At 37.1% G+C, this 26,899-nt stretch overlaps 1 protein-coding gene across 3 annotated transcripts; it reads right to left on the reverse strand.

Annotated features, from left to right (window-relative positions):
- Positions 1–705: 705 nt before the first annotated feature.
- WASF3 (WAS protein family member 3) lies at positions 706–26,899 on the reverse strand. Of its 3 annotated transcripts, XM_027907877.1 has the most exons (9): positions 26,601–26,899; positions 26,354–26,496; positions 18,892–19,026; positions 15,407–15,560; positions 14,598–14,715; positions 8,654–8,829; positions 5,744–6,007; positions 3,988–4,358; positions 706–3,269 (listed from the first exon to the last, which is right to left on the reverse strand). In XM_027907877.1, exons 2-9 carry the CDS (start codon positions 26,484–26,486, stop codon positions 3,112–3,114), a joined length of 1,509 nt encoding a protein of 502 aa, XP_027763678.1. In that variant the 5' UTR covers positions 26,487–26,496; positions 26,601–26,899; the 3' UTR covers positions 706–3,111. The 3 variants fall into 3 exon arrangements, with proteins under 3 accessions (XP_027763678.1, XP_027763679.1, XP_027763677.1); XM_027907878.1 differs by lacking the exons at positions 8,654–8,829; positions 26,601–26,899 and adding an exon at positions 6,679–6,845 and having other exon boundaries at positions 26,354–26,542; XM_027907876.1 differs by lacking the exon at positions 26,601–26,899 and having other exon boundaries at positions 26,354–26,535.

Raw genomic sequence — 26,899 nt, forward strand, 5'->3', positions numbered from 1 at the left:
CAAAATGGAAAATCTGAGAGAAGTAAGAACCAAGCGCCAGAGGGACTGGAGTTTTTGGTTGAACAGAGTAAAGATTAATTTATTTTTCCAGGAGACGACCGAGTCTAAGATGCATAAACAAATCTGCTTCATTTACAATTAGGCTACTACATTACACAATTGGTTTATGTAAGTTCTTTCCAGTGGGATGAAAAGCCTCTTCTAGCTTTAATCTGATTACAATTAAAAGATTAAATTAAAAATATTTTTCTAGTAGGCCGACATGGGTTTGCATTTTATATTATTGTGCTTGGCATCATTAACCTACAAAGACTCCTTCTTAAGAAAGTGAGGAAGAGACTTGTTAATAAAACTTATATTTTCTGCCTTGTTCTTTCTGGAAGCAAAGCTGATGTTTAATGCATTCCACTGAAAAACAAAAACAAAACCCCTAAAGCTACCTGTAGGGAAAGTAATGCCTGTTTAGACCAGCCAAGAACTTGAACTTGGAGCTTGAATCAAGGTTCCAAAAGAACAATGTATGCATGTTAGGAGAAGCAACAGAACATCAAGGGAATCTGGTTTTGTGGACTCCAGCCATCATCCCAGGAACATCATGGTTCCCTGGGATCACAGACAGCATTTGGAAGCCTTACATTTTCATTTCTGTTACTCATCAATAAATTAACAGCAAAATCTTACTAATCTAAGGAAAGAAAGACAGGCTCAAAAGTGAGATTTTATTCATATTTGTTACTTATCCACAACCCGAAGTATGATAAAACTGATAAAAACAGCCTAGAATCATGTTTACATCACTAAATTCAATTCACATTTTGTTCATAAAATACTAAAAGGAAAATGACAACACTGCAGGTTCAGAAAAACAGGTTGGCTACTATGACTGAAAAATCTACACTATCTTAACTGATTGCTTGTTAAATGCTTATTATTTAAAATAAGCGCAAATTACAAAATTTCAGACACACCAAACTTTTGTGCTCATAAAATATATCTTCTGTTGTATCAAATTTCAGGAGATTGGAAAGAATTTTCTGCTGAGATGTTTCATTTCGGCATGTATCAAAAGAATATTGAGAGTACTCTCACCACCTACACAGTGATGTAATGAGGTCCCAGTTGCACTACCCTTCCAAAGAATTATTTTGCAAGCACACCACTATGGTAAGGACAAGCCATCTCTCACACAGTGATGACCACCATCAGGCTATTACCTAAATTTTGTCCTCGCTGGTGGACACACAGGCTTCAGACTCCAGGACACAAAATAAAGCAGAATTCAGCTCTGCATTTTAAGGCAAAGACAAAAACAGCTCAAACTGGGATGGAGATGAGTACCCTCAGCTGCCCCTGATCCCCAGGAGCTGTGGTTGCTCACCAGTATGCAGAGATTGGTCATACTTTGTGATAAATTTGAACACCAACACTGAGGCAGCATCTTAACCCCCTACCATAAAGGCAGCCACCACAGATTGAAAAGTCATACGCAGATTAAACAGCAATGCAGTAGCCAACAGTTTGCATGCAAACATCGTGTTAGACTGTTACATTCTCAGGACTAAAACTCTTAATGGTGCAAACACAGGTTAGATAATCACCTTCCATTTCTCTTTATTTTACATAATTTTTTTAAGAACAAACAGGGCCTCACAGAACAAAGGAGCTTTACCAAATTTTAAACCTGGAATTACACAGACTTCTGTTACAAAGATTAAAACTGTAATCTGGTAAGGAAAGAGCTATTCCCCTGCTATGAATAAATTTTTTCAAGCCTCATTAGGCAAAGCAGCAGCCTGACTCTCAGTCCAGAAGAAAGCAAAAACAAAACAAACAAATTTTTTTAATACTGTACTGCAGGGAGAAAAAAAGAAAAAAAAAAAAAAAGGAATTATTTTTAAAGAAAACAGAGACAGCCAAAGCAGACTTTATGGCAGCAACTATTCCTAGGGAAGGAGCAAAAAAAGTGTATGTATATGGCATAGTACTCCAAAAGCCATTAAAACTGCTTTAACTGCCAATGTTTTATCCATCGGATGTACCTGGGAAAGAAATACATTCAGAGTAAGAGTTCTGAGTAAATGTGCTACATGACTACACATGTACAAAATCAACAACAACAGAACTTATTTACACACATTTATACCTACAGGCATAAAGACCAAGTTTAATACTTGTGAAATGTATCTGATTGCTAGATCCAGACTGTTCCAATCTTAGTAAGAACAGTAGCATTTCTACACTCCAATAACCGTGTTGTTTCAATCACGTCTATCCTGCATCCAGGTCATCTCTACCGTAAAACTGAAAAAGCTCTACAGGTATTTTAACTTTTATTTGTAACAAGGACATGCATCTGCTACCAAGCAGAGATACCCCTCCCCAGCACTCTTCCCAACAAGCAGCCAGCAACCTAAAGCTGGTACTGTTACAGACATATCCAGTCTGCTCACCAAATGTTCTTTTTGGATCACGTGGATTTGTTCCTCAAAGTATATATTTCATCATCTGCTACATTTTTAAGATAAAAAGGAAAATAATATAAAATCAATTCTTTATGCATAAAAACATAAGCCCAGAAGTGGTTAAAAATAGACTAAGGTGGGCATAATTAGTACCTAATAAAAAAAGCTAAAAGTCACGCTTATGGAACTCAACACTTCACTCAGTCATATAGTTAACTGCCCTCAAAGACTAACAACCAGACCAATTCACAAGTACCTAAATTTCTTACATAATTAAAAGAATAAGGTGTAAAGTCAAAAAAATATATTTTATCCCTTCAAGATCAGGAAAGTAAAATAAAATGCTGGTTCTGTAACAGTGCAACAACTGCAGCATATTTTGCACGCAGCACATGAGTTGCTACATTTAGTGGCACTTAAGTATTATGCAGTAAATACTGAAAGTAAGACAAGTTTCTGATCTGCATAAGCATAATCACATCATTATTACCAGAGTTGCTAAGCTACAGCATTCTGAATAATACCAATTCAATTTTAGCACTTCCATCACTAGCCTTAACACATGTCAACGTCCTGCTTTACATCTCGCTAAGAGAGCAGCCACTGAAGCCAAGTATTTAATGTAGTCGCCGTGGGGCTTGGACCATACTCAGTCTGACCAGTCGTTCTCATCAAACTCTGAATCATCATCAGAATCGCTGTATTCCACCGCAATGCGCCTTGAAAGGATGGTCGCCACATCGTTGCCAACAGGCTCGCGCTTGGCTTCTTGCTCACGTTGCTCCTGCACCTTCTTCAGCTGAATTCCTGTGGAGACAATTACTCTCAAAGTTTCCAATTCAAGAGATTATAGGTTTCATATTGTTATTGGTGAGGTTGTCATATTCTAACAATAAGCTGTATTCTAATAATATGCTCAGGAAGAAGGAGGGGAAAAAACAGAAACTGTTGATTAAAGAGAGCCTGCCTGAGCAGGAATTCTAAGAGAAAAGACAAAAGAGAGAGATCGGAATCCATTCTCAGAGACTGAACGCTTCTGGACTTCTAAAACTGCCAGCAATACATTAAGGATAAATATTCAAGACTATTCAGGTCCCTTTGATCTGAAGATGAAAGTTTTCATAATTGTATTTGGAAATACTATTAGACCTACAGCTCCATACTGTTTAAGTAAAGTCAGGAAGAGTCACTGGTTAAAAATCAGCAGGCTGAAGTCTGGTGTTGGGTAACTCAGTTCTTCTAAACAGAAGCAAAAGCCATGTACATCTATAGGCACTTTACATAATGAAATTAAAACAGCACTTGTGTTCCTTATGTCCACACAAACAGCAGAACAGGCTTGACAAAGCTTCAGGCATTAGAGAAAGATTCAGAGTCACGGCTGACAAATATCAGAGCAGGTGTGTGGTACCTGTGGCTAACGACACTCTGCCCAGCTGGCAAAAAAGCCATGAACTCCTATCCATGGAAAACACAGTGCTTTCCTCGAAAAAACAGCAATACCTAGAGCTCAGTGTCCACTTACCCATTCTAATGGCAGCAAGGAGATCGCTCCGTGCGTCGCTTATCGGTGCCTGGGCAGGTTCGTGGCGCTTTGCCTCCGATGCCGGAGAAGCGTGCATTGGGGAGGAAGAGAGGGATGCACCTGCAGCAGGAGGGCCTGGAGGGGGAGGAGGTGGGCCAGGGGGAGGAGGAGCAGTGACAACAAGCCCACTAGAAGGAGGAGGATGAGCAGCTGCATATGTAGAGCCAGTCACCAGTCCGGAGTGGGAAGGTGGCACAGGAAGCTGAAGGGGACTAACAAATGCAGTTTGTGCTGAAGGAATCATAGGGGGAGGAGGAGGAGGGGGAGGACCTGTAGGGTTGTAATAATCCACCATCTGAGCTGGAAGCATCCTATATAAAACAAAACAAAAACATTTAATGCGTTGAAAGCTAAGACTTAGAGAATCATCACCTCTTAACCTGCTCTCATCCAATCTCTGCTAAAAAATCAAAAGGAATTGAAACTGGTGAATTAAATATGCAAGAGACTGTAAGCATATGAACCGCCAAGTACTGGTAATATATTGAGATTTAAGATAGATGTCTAAGTTAAAGACAGCATCCTTTCAAAGTGAGCTTTTTATCTTTATTCTCCTGCCTAGTTCAGTATAAAGTGCTTGTTACTAAACAGCTACTTTGCGGGAATATTAAGTACAAGGTTTATGATGAAGGAACAGGGAAAACTGCTGACTACATGTATCAATCCCATAGAAGACCAGATGTTAGACAAATATTAAGAGATAATAGAGAACTCAGGCATAGAGAGTTATGGAAAGTATGAATGGAAAGAGACAGGAGGGGAAGGAAAGTGACTGACGACATTCCACATGTCAATGTTAGTGACAAGTGCAATACCCTGACAATGGTCATGGACTTGAGGACTAAGCACAATAATGTGTATACACTGGAAATAACAGAGAAAGGGCAGGTTGAAGCAGTCATTTATAGCTGAGTCATCTGCAACATGATGCAGTCATGAATCAGGCAAATGCTCTCCCAGGATGCATCAAGGAAGGGTGACCATCCTTGGGTTGCCCAGATTAAAACGACAAAGGCAAGAATGACTGCAACTTCCCTGGGGTTACAGCTTGAAAGTTTAAGGTAATTACACTAAAGAACAGACACAGAGTGGTTAGAAAACAGATGTTTTCTTGCTATTGGAGAGCCAGTACTCTGGAGCAAGCCTTCCCTTAGAAGGCATTCAGGCAAAATATCTACACAGGAGTTCGATGAACTCTTGTCTTGAATTATGGAGTGGCATTTGTCCTGCAGCAGTAAGGAATTTGACTCTATGTCTGAGGAGAGCCCTTTCAATTTTAGCCCAAGCTCCTGTAAAAAGTCATTTCAGGGATGCAACGACTCCACATTAATCACAATCAGCAATACTTTTTATATGCACTGCCTGAAGTTTAAAATATTAATCAAATTATGCTGTAACTATTTTCCCCGTTTAAAGAAAAATTATCCTCTTTTTAATACTGTATTAGGAACCCTTAATATTTTACAAGCGTATTGATTTCACCTCATTCAATACACAGTTCATTATTTTTGCTTTCACTATTTCATTTTAATTCAGTTCACACAGAGAAATTTATCAATTTTTTCTGTCCTCCCAAGGAGGTAACTAATGTATTTGGGGTCTTCTTGTGTGATACGTTACACGTTATCACGGTTATGAAAATCACGCATCCCTCTAGCTTTGTCAAGAATCCACTAGAAAAAATCAGGAGGTTTACCCATATTCTGCTGGTACCACAGGTACTGAGCTATGCTGGCCATCTGAAGGCTGGGGTGGAGGTGGAGGTGGTTGCTGAGGTCTGTTTAAGGTAGCATGTCGTACAGTGGTGGAAGGAGGTCTGTATTCGTGCTCATGGCTTTGGGATGCTGCCATGTACTGTGGACCATCTCCGGCTCCATATGAAGGCATTGCTATCTGCTGATGGAGGGAATGATTCGGAGTAGCGGGATAAGAATAATCTGTAACATCAGATGCATGGGACCTAAAATTAAAGTAAATGGATGCAGAAAAACAGATTATGTGAGAGTAACAGGGCATTATCTAAACAACTGAGAAAAAAACTAAAAGGAATGCAATTAGAATTATTTTTCTTGCTAGAACAGTACTCTGATTATCAAACACCACTCCATTTTAAGTCCACAGAAAGCACAAGAACTTTAGTAGCCAGAAGGAAGTGTATTGTTTTTGTCAATGATTTTGACAGCCTGCTGTTTAAAATGATAATACTTACCAGACGTGCCTCATGTTAACAACGGCAACAGAAAAAAGAAAGCAATACTACAAGCACTTGCAATTATGCAGAAGAATATATTTTACTAATGCAGAGAAAACCAATTTCAAAAGTTAGAAGATGCTTTTTCTTTTGTTTGCACAATTAATTTTGTTGGAAAGGTTTAGAGAAACTGGGAAATGTAAATATTAGTTGAGCAGAGAGTTCATAAAGATACAAAGTCCAGGATGCTCTGTCAAATAAGCCCAAGAGAGGGAGCAAAAGGATCTCTTCATCCCATTACAGTGAATAGTTGTTTTAGTAATGAACAATGGTGCAGCCTGGCTTTTAGTGAGCACAGTAAACTGAAGCACTTATTTGTAAGACTGGAAGCAAGGTAAGCAACAAAAAGCCAGGGCTCTGAGTAAAATGAAATAACAAACCCTTTGGGCATTTTGTCCTCTTTCATGCTTCCTGCCTGTTCCATTTTCTTTGCGTCACTCATGAACTCAATGCCCATTTTCCTTCTCTCCCACTCTTCTTTTCTTGTTCTTACTTTTCTCACATTAATTTGCTGGTTTCTGTTTGGATTCAGCTTGTGTTTCTCTCTCTAAAGTACAATAAGTATAACAAATACATTGTAAATGGCCACAGTCCAAAAACTTGGATGTCAACATTCAATGCGTAAGTCTTACAATTAACAAACAAGAAGACATGAGAGGTTTTTTTTCACTTTAGCAGTAGAAGCAGAATGACAATATAACCAAATACACTTCTTCAGGACCTTACTTACATAACGCTGCTCATGCAGTAGCTGTCAGCATAAAGAATGTCTCTGACACCAGTACTTATTTCTATATGTATGGGGTTTTTTACAGCTTAAGACTACCCCAAAATGAAAAAATAGAAAGCCTTCTCTCCACCTCACTACCATTCCCCAAATTAACCCTTCATGCATATAAAACAGATTTCAGGATTCCACCTCTGATACTAGATACACTGAAATGTAAAGAACTCCATAAATTTAAAAAGTCTGAAATGCTTATTTAAAAGTACAAGCTATCTGTCATACCACAACATCTAAATGCAACACAGAGATGCATCCTACAATTTTTGCTAAAAATATCCTAGACATGTCAAGTACTATAGATATTTGCAAACAGCCAAATACATGTTGACATTGCTGGGAAATAAAAAACAAATCACTTCAATACGATCCTGATTTAAACTCAGGAATCCTGGAAGCAAGGTGTTAAAGCTAAAAAAAGACACAAACTGTGTGAAACAGAACTCCTGATGAAAAAAAAAATCAAATCTTTTACTGTATCAACCTATGGAAAGTACTGTCAGTCTGCAATGTTTCATTAAGACTAACTGGAGACAAGGTTTTTGCATTAGAAACTGTAAAAAAAAAAAAAAAAAAGGGGGTTTTAGACAAAGAAGGGGTCTGAATACATTATTAAAACAGCAACAGCAATGTTATTCTAAATTTCATATTTCAATTACAAGTTGATTATTCTTCACAAAGACCACAACATTATATCTACAAAGTCCTAAGCAGATTTTGTTTTAATTAGTCTCCACTGGACAGTGGAGGTATCAGGTATCAGCCCACACTCTTGCAGTGGTAGCTGCTTCCTCAACGTAGCCATTCAACAATTGAAACATTAAATTGTTACACACTTTTTCCAGTGGACTCTATTTATAGTTTTACTGCTAGCACTTAATCACAACAGACAATGGAAATAAAATAAGTGGGAAAATACTCTGGTGAGACCAGCTTAGTGAAAAAACTCAGATTTCCATGCCCACCTAGAAAAGGTAACTCTCACTGAGCTCAAAGGGAATCTCAGTCAATGAAGATGAATTCTGCTGGGTGTCTCTAACCACAGATTTGTTATTTCAAGCAGTAACACTGCATCTGGTTTTGTAGCTTGCTCTTTAGACTAATGTAACATCAATAAAGCTGAACTCTTCTCCCATTAAAGCATTCTGTTGGAGGCAAAAGTATGCTGAACTGAGCAGATCACAGAAAAATATTTATTAAGCTATCAGCAGTGCACCAAATAACAAACTAGACACTAAGGAAGAGGTACTGACATTATCTACCAGAGGCAGACTTAAATGCTTTCGTAACTACAGCTACTCCAGACCAAATAACAAAGCATGCAGCAAACACTTCTTTCACTGCTGTGCATAACATTATGATGACAAAACGCTCCTGTGAAGCTGAGGAAGAAAAAAATCATTACAGAATTTGTTACATTATTTATGCTTTAAGATAATTTTGAAAAGAACTTTAAAACATGCATTGTATGTTTTGTCTAACTATTCCCATCCTGTAAAAACACCTAACTCTACTCAGTATTTCTGAACATACAACTGTGGTATTAACAAACAGCTTTGCTGTAAACAGACCTAGTATCTGGGGACAGTGATCCCTCGGAAGATGCTCCATGGTACACACTTTGAGACAACCTGTTGTCAGGTCTAAGCTCTTTGTCATATGCCATCATATTCCACTCCTGGCGTCTGTTCCTGGCTTTTCTAACCTTTTTCACCTCACGGGTGGTGCCATCTATACGTTTTTGCTCCTAATATTCAAACAAAAGAAATAAAGCATGCAAAGAGAGAAAAAAAAGGAAAGGAAAAAAGCTGGTTAAAATGCAATTAGAGTGCATGAAAACAAGACCAGATTTACAGATGAAGCCAAGTCATCAAAAAATTTCTCTGCACTGAAAATACCTCCTTATGCTATGAACCTCAATAGTAGCAAGGTGTGCTGATTTGTCCTTCTTCTGTAGGATGCACGTGCTAAAATGATATCAACCTACTTGTTTCCTAATACAGAAATGTGACTGATTTTAAAAGCCAGAAAGTTTAACTTCTTCAGATATCATGTCTTTTATTTAGATAAATCACGAAGCACTTCTAATTTTCACCTCCTGCAAATCAGACTTCTGAGAATATGTTAAATATGCTCAGGGCTACTCTGGCTCTTTGTTACAGTCACAATCACCAAGGCCTGGGGAAGTATGGAAAAACCGGACACCTTTTCCTAATCTGTAGTCTATGTGAAAGGATTTTTGTTTTAACTTCCTCTCCCTTCTTAGGTCTGATTAACTACCATAATTCTTCCTAGTTTTTCCTCATCATTGTTTCCCATTGTCTTATGTTAAAATGAATTATACTAATTCTCTCTGCTATTCAGGCCAGCAATATATTACAGCATGATAGCTTTGTGTCAAATCACTCTGCTTAGTTTTTTTAAATTTTTCAATATTATATCAGCCTTAACCAATGTCAGTATTTATCTTATTAATTTATCTTTACCATACTGACAGTAAGATCTCCTAATATCGGGTCTCAACGCTTTGACACCTCTGAAATTTTGTCCTCATTTACTTCTGGCTACTCAGTATGAATATAAAAACCATATTGGTGCTTCAACACAAAACTTGAATGAGTTTGCTCAATCCAAACTGAGAAGGATGCTTATGTGCTACTCCTTTTCTCAGAATTTATGAGGGCCCTAGATGTTGGGGGTTTTTTAAGCAGCTCTGGATCCTACATCTTAAAATATTAATTCATAAAAAGCTTAAACCTCTTTTATCTATTAGTAAGTTGGTATTAGGTTTTTGGCTGCTAGAAAAATAGTTTCTCAGGAAATAATTATATTGCTATCCTGAGAATGCAGTCATAATCAATTGTATTGACAGAAGAGTTTGGTCAAAGACTGATATGCAAGCCTTTATTGTGGAATCAACCCCTTCAAAGTAAGGGATAATAGTGAGAAAGCTAGCTCAAAAAAAGTAGATCACAGATGCACACAGGTTTTTTACTTCAACTGTAAAACAGCACTGAGCAAATAATTCTGAAATAATGTATTTAGCATTACATAACTAACAAAAAACTATCAAATGGATTAATTGCCCTTGTTTTGGATCTCCATTCATGCATGTCTGCATGAGGGACCTGCTGATCCTGCCAACATTCAATAACGATGGAGAAGTCTTTTTAAAGTTCAGCATCCAAAAGTTACAACAACACTTGCTCATCCCTGCAGCAGGTAGTTTTATGATCTGATTCATGTTAAGTAAAGATCATCATCTTGGTTTTCAATTAATTCTCCTAAAATCTTTTTCCTCCACAAACTTTTTAGAATCACACACTTATTTTATCCAGGTTATGTTTAGTACCACTTTTTCATATCAAATTCTCCTATTCCGGGATTTGGAGCAGAAAGGAAACAGATTCATTCACACTTTACTTTAAATATAAAAAGTTTTGCTTATTGCTGTGGTTGAATATATTCCTGTTAAAGGCTTTACACCTGTCTTTTTCAATTATTTGCTGCATTTTTTTTCTATTTATGACTTCCATCCTGATTCAATTTTTAAGATTTTGTTACTAAATCACACCAGATTTGAGAGGAAAGTACAAGTACACCTTTTGGTTCACCAAAAACACTTAGTTCTTCTCTTCTTAAAGAACAATAACTTCACCTAAGGGTGACAGCTACATATTTCATGCAGAGTTCCAGATAAGGTATGTATCCACCTTTTGACCAATCTATGATGCTACTCAGAAGACAATTTTGACACAATGCCTATACCATCAGGAGTACTTGCATGACTACTTACACATTAAAACCAAACTTTTAAATAGGTAATTAAGAGATCACTGTGGTTTTTTATGAAAAGGTAAATACACATGCATGTGTAAACAACATAAAATAAACACAAAGCTTAGTTTGTTTTTATTGGATCAGATTTCAGTTGGATAGGTTGTTCCAGACCAGCATCTGTAAGTGTGCTAAAAAATAAATATGCCGGAATACTTTTTACTAAAGCAGTATTAAACCCTACTGGTACTGATTTTTGGATTAAATATTATGTAAATACATCTCAAACGTTTAAATTTCTTACAAAACAGTGGGGCAGGCCTATTCCTAGCAGCTGACAACGCTACATATACCTCTAACAGTAGTATTAAGTTGTTCCAGTTGCAGTTTCATTACCTTGTCAAACAAAGTACAAGCTCTGGTTTTAGTACCCAGGGCAATAACAGAGTTCTAGGGGAGCTGAAGCTTTTCAAAATAACTGCAGTTAGAAATATGTATTAGGAAAGTTAACTAATATTAAGAAGGGTTACTTCCTTTAAAGAGAAGCTGTGGCAGACAAGTGGGTGCTGTAGGTTAAGCCAGAAAAGAGGTACGTCACTCAGCTGGTGGCAGGAAATTATTTCAGCAAACACAAACATATTAGAGCCTTCAAACATGGTTGAGTTAATTTTAAAGTTTGATATTTGCATCAAGAATTAGGAAGCGACATTTCAAGCATCTTAATAAAGAATTGGAGCTAGTAACAGAAAGTACCTTCAGCAAGTATTTGCAATACTTTCAAAAAACTGGAAGCACGAGCACAGAGTATTTTCCTGACTGCAAATTTATAAGATCCTATCAAAACACAAGTAACCAAGAACAGTTTCTGAAATACAAGCCTTCCAAATTTAAAGATTTTTTACCTGTTTAAATAGCTAATTAGTCTTGGAAAAAAATGGGTAAACAATAAAAAGCAAATTAAAACAACTTTCTCCTTTGGTTAATCAAGAGTTAACAACTGGCCCCTAATACAGTCATTCAACTTAGAACACTACTGATACATACAAAAGCCAAAACTACATTGAACTCTTAGACACTGATACACCAAACATAAAAAAAGCAGCCTACATAGATTTTAAACTTAAAGAACTTAAATAACAGGTTTTTTCAGAGAAAAAATTTCACCTGAAGGAGCCAAATCAAAGGAAGTCTTTTAGATTTTTTCAATTAAACTGAATACGGAAACAATAACATGATATTTGGAGGCAGGAAAATGAAACTCCTCAGAAACCTCTGGCTGCAACAGCTCAAGTACTTAAAGCAAATTACCAAAATAATATTGGAAAACTGATTCTCTGGTGCAAGGACTACTCTCAGACTTCACTGAGCACCTGAAAAATTGAAGCTAAAAACCAGCTACGTTTAGTCAGCTGAGCAGGATGGCATTCAGATGTCTAGCTTGTAATTTGCTAAACAATACACATTTATTTCACCTGCAGAGTTTCTCGACAATTTTCAAGTTTTGTGCTTCTGTACAGTACAAATTGAGTAAAGAATTCTCACTTAACAGATTCAAAATACAAGTTCAGCTACCAAACTGTTAAAAAATGCTCTAGATTCATTCCTGGTCACTGCTATCAAAAGGACAAGAACAAAAGAAAAAGGACAGCTGATTCAGCAACCTGGGGAACAAAGTGTGCCTGCGAGACATCTCATCAAAACCCTCTAAGCTCTCTGAAGAGTCCAGATGATGAAATGCTCATTTGCACTGCAGCTTCTGGAAAGCCAGAACTGAGATTTCTTCCTATCACAAAGTAAATTCCATCCATGCAAACTCCAATCTATGCTGCTTTCTTCTGTCAGATTTGTTATACATTGAATCAAATCAAACAGCACTTCAGCTAGAATTTATCAAGGCATACTTGTGTGATGTATGGCTATAATCCTACACAACTGGAATTGACCACATTTACATTTGGTTTGTAGATTGTAATAGGACAATTAAAATCTACAAAAAAAGATATACCATGGATGGAGAGAAGTGGGATGTGTTGTCTTAGATAAAGTCTAAGACCAAATTTATAAATATAGTTTTGTAGAAATCTCTCTAAAGGAATAAAAAAAAAATCAAGCGTTACTATAATTTTTTATGAAAGCATTTGTATTTTTTCCTTTTTAATAGTAAATCTGAATGAAAAAGCTAGCAGTTGATAGTTTCTTTTTCTTCCCCTCCCTAGTGAAAATATCTAAACTTGAGGGAAAAAGGTAGGAGGAAAAACCCCAAAGGCTGCTATTATCCCTATATATTTTTCATAAAGAAATACTGAATGAAATCTAAAAAAACCCACCAACTAGACTACAGAATGAGAGCTGCTTTAATTATTTCCAGTCTTTCAATCAGCTCTGTGACTAATCACACTGAGAATACAGTGGGAATATAATCTTGTATTGTACAGAAAAAAACCTGCATTTCTATATAACCACAGAAATAACCAACTGAATACTTTCTAATATTTTGCTATAGTCAGTAACTATTGAAAATGCCTACCCAGCTTTTGCAATTCTATTCAATATTTCAATACTGAGACACCTGCCAAAACAGAAAACGTTTTGACTTGTAATCATAACAGGGAGACCTGATTTATTTCTTTCAGAGTTTTTAAAACCATGAATTCACTAAGTGTTTCACAGCTGTATTACACCTGTGATGTATATATATAAATATACATTCACATGCATATTCATGTATCAGACATTCTGTACACATGTGTATTATACATGATTATGCATATATGATGGTACCTGCTTACCCACAGACATGTATAGATAGGTATGCTAATATGGATAATACATCAGCACATATGTGCATTCAGACATATATGTGGATATATGCACACATGTACTGAAAACTGAGTTGCTTCCTTCTGTTTCCTCTGAGCACTCAGAATATCTTGTTCAGATTCCTTTTATTTTAAATCTCTCATCTCTCACTGAACCTATCTATAAAAGCAGCTTCTGCCAGGTAACATAAGCAGTAGTCATTGCTTCAAACTTTCCTTTTTCATTTTTTTTTCCCCAAAATTATCTTCAAAAATCTTAAAGCCCTCCAATTTGATAAAAATATTGACCATAAAGAAGCTGCAGGAATAGCAACTCATTTCTCCATTCACAACTAAAATCTATAAGAAAATCTTGATTGCATCAGAATCTTTTCTATGAAAAAGGTTCTTTTTTTGCTGGTTTTCAAACTTAGAGGAAACAAAGACTATTAATCCTAAAATTAGTGTTCTCTTGCTGCTGAACCACAGAATAATTTCACTGCATATTATCATCTTACTAACAACAAAATTATTTATTTCTGGATAAACTCTTGTTTTGCTACAGGAGTTGATAGGCTGCTAGATAAGGAACTATGAAAATAAAGGAAACTAGAATTCAATTTCCTTCCCCCTCCCATCGCAGTGTCTTTTTTCAGAGCACAACAGGGCCATTTTGCTTAGTGCTAATGAGCAGATACTGGAAAAGGACTCATGAAATTATCTTGGAAGATAACCACAGTACTCCTAAAATTCAATTTGCTGCCATCTTAAAATAAACAGTTTAAGCTGTAAAAATGGAACCAAGTGAATCTACAGCCACACATAAAGAGGAATAGTCTTTCCACTCACAGAAACTAAGTATTACCTGGAAATTTTTATGCCCGGACTACCATACACGAAATTGCAATGCTTACATGTGCTATTATGTTTCTGCTTTTACCTTTTGTCTCCTCTTTTCTTTTCGCTTATCTTCAGTATCCTGTAACATTTTTTCTTTCCATAGATCAAAAAAATAGGAAGGATCAGTATAAAACTTCAATCCGTCTTTCTTATCATCCCTGGAAACACAGCAGAAGAAAAGCTAAGAATACATGAATTAGAGTACATGAATTAGAATACACGAATTAGTATGCTTTAAACCCACAAAATCTTTCTTTGACTGTCATCCTAGCTTCAAGCTGACCAATAACAACTCTTACTAACTGGATGCCTATAAACAAATACCACCATCCTCTGTAGGAGTGGCAGAAACCACATTCTTCAATTATAGATCCAACAAATTTACCTTCCAATTAAAAGCTCTTAAAAATGAAATACACTGCAAACGCTCTGATATATCATCCTTAAAAAAAATCCAAATAATTTACTGCAGACTAAGTGCCTGTTTTATACAGACATCTCACAACCTAGTACCTCTCAAAAATTGAAGAATACAGTAAATCCCCATTGTTCACAACCCTTCAGGTGGACAAATTGCACTAATTTCACGAACAACAATAAAGTTAAAGGAAACAGGAAAACAGAAAATGTAGTCCTACTTATTGCTCTTCTACTCACCAGTAAGTAACCAGGATAAGGTACAGACTGTGTGTGGCAATAGCAATTTTTGTTTCCATAAACAGGAAAGTCCCCGAAAAATCAGACCTCCATAATCAATACAGCGTCTCCCTTCCACTGTAATTATTGTCTGCATACAAGTAGGAGATGGAGGGCAAAGTACAAGAACATAATCAATCAATATTTCCTTACCTATAAGGTGAAAGAATATTCAGAGGTGGTGGTTTGTCACTCTGATTATAAATATCAGCCACTGGGTTTGGAATGCTGTTCTTTGAAACTACCTGCTGATCTTGAATTGTTGAGCTCTTGAATGCTTTTTTCATGTTGATATCCTGTAAGGATACTGTTCGAAAAAAAATTACATTTACCACAGGTCTAAAATGAACAAAAGTAGATAAAAAAACATCCATTTTTCACCAGACATTTAAAATATTTTCCGCGAGATATAGAAGATTTTTCTTTAGTGGATAATCATGATATTTAAGCTTAAAGGCATGTAAGAATTGCCAGAATAAAACAGATTTAAGTCCCACTTGGTCCAGAACCTCACTTAAAATAATGGGAATATAGACTGTGTCTTGGAAGATGATGCAAGAATGCTGTCATCACATGCAGATGTCCAATGATTTCTCCTTTTCATAAGCTTTATCCTGGAGTTCTAACAGCAGAAAGACTGGCTTTGAGACTGAAATGGCATTCCTCTGACACAGCATGTTTTATAATTACACATAGTATCCATAAACATTCAACCCCATTCTACACATGATTAAATTATGGCTGGAACAACTTCCTGGGAGAAAGAGTTCCACACTTCTAACCATCTTTCAGCTCCAAAGTTTGTCCATATAATTAAACACTCCTTGATTGTAAGTTTTTCTCATGTCTCTCTATAGAGAAACACTTGCTGTCTTTGTACAGTCCAGTTACATACTTCCATTTAATCTTTTCACATACACAGTTCCAGGGAAATCAATATTAGCCTTTTCATTCTTTCTTTTCAAATGAAAGACTTCAGTTGCTTTTAACTGTTCCTGTCATTTTTATCAAGGCTTTCTTTCACTCTGAATACAAGTTACCATGAGATAAAGAGACCATTGCTAAAAAGATCCAGTTAATGCTAATCACAATTTAAGAGTGGCAGTAAGCTCTCCACATCATTCTCCACTTTTAAGCAACCTGAAATACAGGTTTTTCACTGCAATTGAACAGAATGCTGAAGTCTTCACTGAGTAGTCTACAATGGCATTAACCAGTTCTTGAATTGAGGCAACTGCTTCTAAGAGTGTCTCAATAACAAGTTGTGCGGTATTTCACATAGTAGCTTAATAGTATTGACCAAAAATATAGTATACTGATGAGCTGAGAAACCAGAAAGGCATGAAGTCTGGCACTTTTATCCTTTGCAATGATGGAAACCAAGTCCCACTCAGCCTTTTCCACCCAACTATTTTTGATATCTGTGCATAAATTGTTTCATAACATTTACAAGAGCAAAAAATTAGGAACAGAATATTTCATTTCAAATAGTCGTTCCCCCATCCACATCATGTTTCGAAGTATCAAAGCAATTTCTGAAAGTTCTTCCTATTTAAACCTGCCTATAAGTACAAAAAGGTATTTCAGGCAATTTTTTCAGATGTATATATCTGAATTGGTAGATTCTTGTTTAGAGGAAGACATTCAAGAGAGTAAAAATCCCCTTTTGTCTGGGGCTTTTTAGCATAAGTTATTCACATGCTTTTGAAAACTTAACGTCAATTACTTGAATTTCTTTCAATTGTAGTATTATATATATTCTATTTTTATATATACCCTGTTAGTTATAGCTAAGAATGTAAGAAATCAGTGATGCACTTAAATCTAAAGGGATTTTTAAATCAACCTAGCAATTGACATTTTACTTAAATGCCTAAGCTATCCAGAAATATGCTGAGTATTACTGACAGTGCAATGAATTGTTATAGACTTCAACTTCTACAAAATAACTAATAAAATTTACTACTGACATTAAAGTGACAGCAGTTTGTATATATAGCTTATTAATCTGAAACATGATTAGCAATGAAAGAGTAATAACTGCTGTCAATTTAAAATAAACACTGATTAAATTCTCAGTCCATACACTAGTTGTCTCCCCTTCCAATATTGCTTTTAATTACTCTCCAAAATCTGGAAACTAGCCAGGAGGTATTGCATAACACAAATGAGATATTTAAAAAAAGGAAAAAAGAGCAAAAACAACCTCTGATAAGGACTGAGTTTCCAAAAAAAATGTTAGACCTAAAAGTCATGAAGACTGACACCATCCACCTCAGCACGGAACAATTGCAGTATATGAATATCATTTAGTTTGCTCACATTCCCATCACAACATGCCTTTAAAACTAAGCAGAATAATGATCCCATAATAGCTTAATGTTCCCATCTAGCTCTTGACACCTAAGACAGTAAAATAAAGGTGCTTATATCTTAGAATCACAGAGTGGCTTGCGTTGGAAGGAGCGTTAAAAATCATCTAGTTCCAACCCCCACTGCCATGGGCAGGGACACCTTTCACTGGACCAAACCTCCATCCAACCCGCCCTTGAACACTTCCAGGGATGGGGCATCCGTAACTTCTCTGGGCATCTGCGATCAACTGTGATACTCTAACAGTTAATATGTTCCAAAATCAAAAAAAAAAAAACACTCAGACATGTAATAATTTTCAGACAGTAATCAGCTAAAATGGAAGGCTAAATATTACATTAGTAAATACCAACACTAACATTTATTATTATCACTAACAGGAATATTAAATATATAAACTACACAAATATAAATGGCAAGTACTGTATATGTATCGTATAAATAGTACTATTAAATATATCACAAGTAGCATTAACTGCTACTGAGTAAATATTTCACTATCATCCTGATGTAACAAGCTTAAATATCAGGAATCTTCCAACAGAGAATACATGAAGTGGCTGGCTCAGACACAAAGCATGAAAGCAAAGATGCACATTACAGCTTTTAGAGCCAGACAAAAAAAACATGTTTTACCTGCCCAAATAAATGCTTTCAAACAATATAATGATGTTACTTAAATTCTTTGTTTTCGCTGTGTATTTATGAAGTGAATGACAAAACATGTAAGTGCAGCTATTACAATTTTTTTTAAGGAAACACTGTTTCTAGTGACTAGAACCCATTGCAGAATTTCACCTAGTTGATGCAAATACAGTGCCTTGTTTAGATAAAGAGTATTATGAGATCTCAGATGACCACAGAACAGACATTATTAATGTAGTTTGTGACTACCCCACCCTAAAATAAATAGATCTGCTGTCTCAAACTTTTTCCAATATTCTGACTTTTTTCCAGTAAGGACTAGATTTACTCATTTCAGATTTACTATACTCACAAACTAAAAGTTTTCCCTGTGAAAAAGGCAGCTTGGTGGCTCCATTACTACAAGGGCCTATTGAAGTAACACTAATGACAGCAGTTACAAGACTCAAGAATACTTTTTCTTGCTCTGCTAACATGATTTTTCCCAACTTGCCTTACTGAGACAACAAGACGAAATATTGTTACAGGATTACTTTGAAAAGACAGAGGTTGTTGTGTAATTAAATACTGTGGTCTTGTCAACATCACTTGTGGCTCAATGCTTGCATGCAATTACCTACCCTCTTCTACTGTTGAATCCAGCTGGGTAACTTTGACAGCAAGGCGATCAATTCTGTCTTGAAGGGAATTTGCTCTGATGTAGAAGCTGTTGGCCTCATTAAACAATTCACCAAATATGTCTTCAGCATGTTTGCCTGCGTAAGAAAATAGACAGGGAAATCCCTTTGCTAGTGACTTACAAAACACAAGACAAAAGGCTTCAATATCACGAAGTTATAAATAGAACAGTAGCTATAGGATTATAACAACACAGTTTGTCATACAGCAAAATTTTGGCTAACAGATTTGTACAAAAATTTCAAAATGCACCATAAATGCTGCCTGAAGTCTATTCTCCTGGACACCTTGGTTAGTCTTCTACTTTAAATAAATAAATAAATAAATAAATAAATTTAAAAAAAAAAATAATTAAAAAAAAAAAAAGAAACAGAGAAACTTACAAATTTTAATCCTTATGCAGTTGAACTACTGCCAACTGCCAGAAAACTGATCACTGAAGTCAATTTTGGAATTAAGATCTTACAATGCATAGTCCTTATGATTTAGTTATAAGCACAAGCCAACATCCAAATGAAGGCTGAGCAAAAACAGATAAAACCCAGGATCCTCCTGCAGGGCAGCCCACTTACCTCTAAAAATGCTCACTGCATTCATGTTGCTATGCCTGGAGTCATTTGATATAGAAAAATGGCACTGACATTTACCCACAGCCCCACTGGAATTGATGCACCACAAAAGTGGAGTTTACAACCTTTTTGCCCTCCCTTTCAGTTGTTGTATGCTCTCAATCACTATGAGAGTGGGTAGTCCTGTCCAGATCTGCAGCTTAAGGCCCTACGCTAAAAGTGGACAGGAGGTGCCTTATGATAAACCCAATGCCCCTTGGTCCACAGACCCTTGTGCATGCCAATTCCTTTTCTAGACCTTATAAAGTACTAGGCACCCTTATCTACAGTTTGACTCTCTTCATGCCCCAACCCAAAGTTCTCCACCAGTCTGGATCAGTGGTTCCAGATTCCCACTTCATTACCTCCTGCCCCAGACCTTTCCCTACAAATTTCAGTTTCCACCTAAAAGTATTGTCCTCACTGAACTACAGTCCCTCCTACACAGGTACTGCTGCTTCCTTTTAAGATCCCCTCTCTACAATATCTGTTGCCAAAACCCCTCAAGACATCTCCACTCCATCAGTTCTCCTTGAAGAAAGAAAAATCCTGCTTCCTGTGTTTAACCATGCTTTTTAAATAAAAATACATTTTAAACCCATGCATCTGAATTAATCATGACCTGTATCAAGAAGAGTCCAAAGAGTAGAAATGGGAGGGGGAAAGTGAAACATTGCATAGTATTTGGAACAACATGGAATATGTATTAACCACCTCTTAAATGACAGTGGTTGCCAAAAGAACAGTAATTATTGACATTTTAAGTTGGGTCCTATAACCAACCTTAATACTTCCCAAAGAAAAGTATAAACATAATGAAAATTTCAATTAAGATACCATCCTGTGAACATCACTGTGGAAAAAAATAAAATAAAATGGTCACACTTAGGAATACAAGAGGATCTGCCCCTTTCTTGGATCATTCTCCCCCTTTGTGGAAAGGAATGACAACTACAGTAAAACAATTTTTAAAAACACTGTTTGTGAATTACAGGGAAAAAAAAAAATCGATGTGATTGCCTTCAAATGAAGGATTTACCAGTAACAGATTTCTTCCTTAAGTGTAAGATCAGCCAATAACTAACTCAAAGCATTAGGTATTCTGTTGTATCCAAACTCTGCTTCACATGCCTGTGGAAGGTGGATAGGCAAGGTGTGCTGTCTACCCGTTCCTAATCTCCTCCCTCTCCAAAACAGAAGTCACACAACAACAGCATTTTGGAAAATCTTCTAGCCCAGTTCCCTGCTCAAAGCACGATCAAACAGACCAGCTTATCCAGCAGGGTTTGGAACACTTTTAAGAACGGAGGCTCCACAACTCCTCTGGGCCACCTGTACAACTGTTCAACCATCTTCACACTAGAAGCGCTCTCTCAGTGCTTCCCAGCAGCTAGTTGAGATTCAATTATAATTCCCATTTGATTTAGTTGCTCCAAATAAAGATGTTATTCTAAGAGGTGGAACAAATAAGCTTTTCAACTCTTCAGCTAAATAAAGCAGTTATTACATTCTTCAGCCACCAGTATTCAGAACTCAATCAATTTTAATGGATGTTAGTTTATGTTAATATACTGAAATCAGCCTGCTGAGGGAGGACTGCTGCATTCTAGGATTAAACACATCACCTCTAGAGAAGTCAAGGAGATGGGTGCTTATCAGTTCTTTTTCAGAAACCAAAGTAGGAACATACTTCTGTTAATATTTAATTTTTTCCAACGCTTGTTAACCTAAAACACGTGAAAGACAGCTTGTCAACCTGTGGAAGCAGTGACATGGTAAAGCAATGCATGCTGTCCTCGTTAACATGATGCAGTAAGTTTTAGAAAAAGAAAACACTTGAGAAGTATTAATTTATGTTACCATCTCTTAAATTAGATTTTTAACAAAACAGAAACAAGCAGGGAAAAAACTCAACCTATCTGAAATACAATCATGTATCTTTCAACTTAGGAGTTGATTTTAGTACTATAAGACAGTGGTTTAAAAACATTAGGTATATAATAATTTTAAAATCCACCAAAGAAATCATGCAGTCTTTCATTTTAAGACTCCCTTCAACCACTGAAGTAGTTGCAGATAAATTTAGCCATGATTCTGCCTCAGCAAATCCCTGCTCTCCATAGCTTTTAATGTCAATTAACCAAAGTACCTTTTTCTAGCACTTTCACAGGTCATCTTCAGAGAGCTGTATATTTCATTGCTCACAAAATAAATTTCCAAGCTTTATGAGATTATTATTTCTGCAGATCAGAATTTCACAAATAATTTAAAATACTCTCTACTCAAGTTCTACAGTAATTACATGAAATATCATCTTGCCACACCACTATATAACATCTCTAGCAGAGATTAAACATTACCTGAATTAATTACAATTGATTTTCAAATACTGCATAAAAAAGTGTGCAGTAACACATTGAAAACATTGCCCCAAAGGTATCCTTTGTCAACAGCCAACATGCTCAGTGCTGTACCATAAGAGGGATTCAACAATGATGCTGGTTTGTCTGAAGACTGGGAACTCAATGTGTTTATTACTCTATCTAGTTTCCATTCACATAATTAGAGTCTGACAAGTACAGCTTTCCTTTGCATTCCTTACTCCACAACACAAGTACTGGGGACAACGCACTCAAGAGAAAGACTTTGAGTGCTTTAGAAAGGTTACCATTTTTCATGCCAAGAACACGCCTTATGAAAGCAAAAAGGTAATTTCACTTGGCATTCTGGTGTCTGGAGGCATTTAAGGAAAGACTGGACGTGGTCTAGTTGACACAGTGGTGTTTGGTCACAGGCTGGACTCTATCTCAAAGGTTTTTTCCAGCCTAACTGATTCTGTCAGACACTGGAATGAAGATGACACTAGAGCTGCTCTAAAAGGAGCCAGCACTGCATTACTGTTCTCCTCAGGGTCCTAGGTAAGGACTGAAGCTATGTCCCATGGGAACTATGTGCTGTTCTGCAAACTGGAATTCACCCAGGACACGCTCATTTCATTACAACGTAGAGCAGAAGACAATGATTCCACCCACCCATTGGTAACTGGATTGACTAGAAACATTAGACTCATGCTTTCCCCGTTCCCTTTTTTTAAACGAGCAAAAGTGGTAGGCTGTTACCGACTAGGTCTTGATTCTCATCTGCTTTCTCACAGTACCTCTAGCATGACCCTAAATGGCAAAACAGCTAACTTGCCAACCCAGCCTGACTCAGCAGTAGTAAAGAGCAGAGTGACACAAAGCTGGATGCAGCGTGCTCAGGCCTGCATGAAAACCAATGAAACTCTGAACCAACAGCCAATCTACCCAAGAAAATACTAGGAGGCAAGCTGGTAGATATTGTTCTATGAGTGAAAGAAAAAGTCTTCCAAGTCTCTGCAGATGACACTTCCTCCATTTTATATTGTACAGCAAAAATTGTTTGGTATCACTCACACGTGGGTCAAAGAAAGTAGCTCTGTACCTGTGTACAGATGGTTTATACCCCTGTAGGTAAGATTTCAACCTGACAGGTAGTATCTGAATGAAGAGAGAAGCCAGAAATATGAAAAATACAAAACATTTCAAGACTCACAGAAAGGAAAGAAATTATTTCAAATGGTAATGGAACTTGAAATACAGTGAGTATTGTTAATGTATAGACTACAGTCTAAATAAGAAAAGTTCAGTGAAGGAGGGCATGCAGTTTTTATATTCAGTCTTCAACAATCAGATGTTATTTATGATTTTTTTCCCCATATATACAAAAAAAAAAAAAAACAAACAAACAAACAAACAAAAAAAAACCACACTCGGGAACAAAACCATCCTGCAAGAGATCCTGTTGCAGAAAGCAGCCTTTTCACTGGCTAAAGTCCTGCAATCATCAGACCAAACTCCACTGCCAAAAGCATAGGAGTTTTGTGGAAGCGTTCAAGTCTTTGCTCTGCAATTATGTTTAGTAGGGAAAGAACCACAGTACTTTACAGGTACAGGCTGCAAATGCTCCCAGTCCTCCCCACACCAGTAGATTCTCTCCTCCCAAGTGGAGGTGAGTCCCCAGACAACATTTTGCCTTATACAAAAGTGCACAGTTTCATACAGAATGCTGCTCAGTCTGCCTGTGGTCCAAGCCAGCTGGCTGGAAATGAACCCTAATCTGAAAACATAATAGAAAAAAAGCTCTCCTGAGAGCACATTCCCATTGGATAGGAACTTGTTCATGTCTCCTGAAAAGAGCAGAGGCAGAAGTAAGCCAAATTTGTATGCAACAGCACAGACCTGCCAGTTTTTAAAATCCACACTGAACTCACAGTGCAACATTAAAAAAACAGTGTGACTGCGAGATAGACCTGTGCTTGCTCTCTCTATGCCTCAAGCTGTGGAAACACCAACAAGCTCTGATGCTGTCAGCAGGACATACTGCTTCAGCTCCAGCACAGCTTTCTTCTATGATCATTTCCTTGCTCCCAGTTGGCTTGAAACACAGGCAAAACAAACACCGCCTGCAGAAAAAACTGCAAACATGACAGATTTTAGGCTGCGGATGAGGCTGGTGGTACTTTTCACCCATTAAATACCACATATTCATTTGTTAAAAAAAAGGACATATAATTTATTTGCATAGATCTTTAACTCGACAGTAACAAAACCTTAGGGGCTGTCTACAAAGACTTCTGATGACCCGAAAGATCTACTAAGGGAATATGGATATAAGTAGCCAGTTTCTCAGCAACAAGCATAAGAGGATCTGAACGCTCAACGTAACAGACAGATTAGCCCTAAAATCAAATCTGCATAAATGAAAGGTAGACATTCCTAGCAAGTCAGACGACTGTATTACCCACACTTGGGCAACCATTGTGCAGTACCAAAATGAGGTCTTTTCAGGTATCCTTTAATGTAATTAAGAGTAGTAGCCATTCTTCTCAATTTTTTTGAAACTTATGGATGTCAACACTAAGCAACTGCAAAAACAGTAAATGAAACAATGACAATGCAAACACAAATTAACTATAAATAACATTAACCACTAAATCAGCAGCTCAAGAAAGATCAGAGAATCACTTGGAAACTCCTCTGAAAATAACAATGTTTAGCAACAATCAAAATTGTATAAATTCGTAGGGAAATGTGGTGGTTTTAATCTAGGCCTTCCCTGGTTACCAGTTTGTAACCAAGGAAGGGGTAGTGTTCCCAGTATTCCATATGATTTTTACGTAAATCGTGGTATAAATAAGAGGGGAGAAGCGGCCTTCGTTCTTCTTCTCTTCCACCGGAGTTCGGGAACAGTGAGTCCCTGCATTGGCCTCGCTTATCTAAGGCTGAGGCCTGCAGCATCCACTAACATGCCACGTGGAAGCTTGAAGAGTGCTGGCAGTGTCTGCCAATCCTGCTTTCTAAGGGACGTGGTGAGATTTGCTTTACTAGTTATTTTACTAGTTCTCGGGTTTGATTGCGCATATCTATTCGGTGTCCCTTTTTGTTTCCTTTTGTCCCTTTTTCCCCTTTCCCTATCCCTTCGGGGGGTGTTTGGATTCCCGTTTGCTGTGTACATAGCATCTTAACTATAATATACATAAAATATATTTTGTATATAACTAGCTTGATTTTTGGGTTCTTCAATTTGCATAGTTTTTTTCCTTTGCCCTGGGGGAAGTAGAAAGAAGGGAAGAAAGGGGCTGCTACTGGGGGGTTGGGCATTTGGCAAGGAGCCAAGTCCGAAGCATCACAGGAAATAATGATAAAACAGAAAAAGTCTGTTTTGAATATGATCTGAAGTGCAATCCCTATTTCAACAACTCTAAGCAATGCCACAGATGATACTTTTACAAATGCTTATTATATAGGATGATTCAGGTGGACCTCCAGCTCAGAAAAATCCCTAAATCAGCAACTCCTGGGAACAGGAAATGGTGTCTTTCTTGTTCTCTTTCCCCAAGCACAGGCTTTTTCCTATCATCATAAACTGAACACCAGACTTAGTGGCACCCATGGTCTAAGCTCCATACATTCCTAAACCAATTCCATTTACAAACTGAAGCAACTGATGAAGCAGTAATTTCTTTTCTAGAACCAGAGTTATTAGCACAAACAACAGCTGCTGATTGTTAAACACACTCCAAAGAAAAAAAAAAGTCCCTTCACTCTTTCATTAAAAACATTGTTCATCCTGCAAACACTCCAGTCGTGCTTCTAGAATTGCTAGTGCTGGTGTCACCTGACAGGTGTAGTGTGTAGGCTCCTCTATATGGAGCTGATGCTAGCTTGCCTCAACAGGAGCCTAGAGGCTTGCTCAGCAAATGCCATTTCTTCAATGTGTTTAATTTCATTCATATGAATTGAGCAGACGCATATATAAAAGAGAAGGCTCAAGAAACATAAGTACATTAAGAAAAACTAAAATTTCAGTCAAATGTGTCATTTAATGCTGAGAGGCAGAAGATTTTGCTGGTTTCATCTTTCAGAATCAAAGGGCAAGAATAACTAAAGTGCTAGTTTTGTTTTTCATACCAATTTCTCTCAGCTTAGAAAAATTTCTGGTTTTCTATACTGCAGTTTTCTCATTGGTTTGAGGTTTTTTTGCTTGATTGTTTTTGGAATTTTTTTTTGAGTGGGAGGGTTGGGGTTTTCTCTTCTTTAATAAACTTCAAAATATATAATAGCATAAAAGCAAGGAAACAGAATATTATTACAATACATTAGCAGTAATGTCCTATATTGCAATTTTTCTATTTAAATCAAGCCATCTTAAAGCCTTTCATCTCTTCAGTTTTTCATCAGGAATCAAATACTTGCAGGAAGTTACAGATACTTACTTAAGCTGCTTAGCTGGCGTATGATAGCAGCAAGGGTACTATTCGTTACGCATTCCAGTTCACTTGTAATTCCCTCTGGCAGAGCTCCTCGGCAGAGATGCCGCGGTTCAATGTTCCTTTTCACCAAAGGCATGGCTCACAACCTGGAATTTACAAACAAATATGTATGATATTTACAAAAATGAAATTAAGAGCTATGAATTGGTGTAGCACACATTCAGGCTTTTTTCTACCAAAAATACTTCACTTTTCTTCTTTTAATGCACTTGCCTCAGCTTTCCTGTGGAATTCCTACCAAGGCACTGGAATTATGCACTCCAGCCAGAACATGACAAGAGTGCTGCAGATCAGCAGAGGATACAGGCCATGCGGATAATGTATGTTTTTTGCCTTAGACTCGGTGTAAGGTTTACTGTACACACAGACTTGTGCTGCAGTACGAGAGTCACTGGACTTCAGGGCACATTTGCATTTATAAAAAACTGGTAGTCCCCACAGGAGTGGCAGGAAAGATCGCTGTCTGGAGCAAGCTGGCTTGCTGCCTGG

The sequence above is a fragment of the Empidonax traillii genome, unplaced genomic scaffold (genome assembly GCF_003031625.1).
Source record: "Empidonax traillii isolate 1590-97213 ecotype Southwest subspecies unplaced genomic scaffold, ASM303162v1 scaffold1559:size92405, whole genome shotgun sequence".
Taxonomy (NCBI): Eukaryota; Metazoa; Chordata; class Aves; order Passeriformes; family Tyrannidae; genus Empidonax; species Empidonax traillii.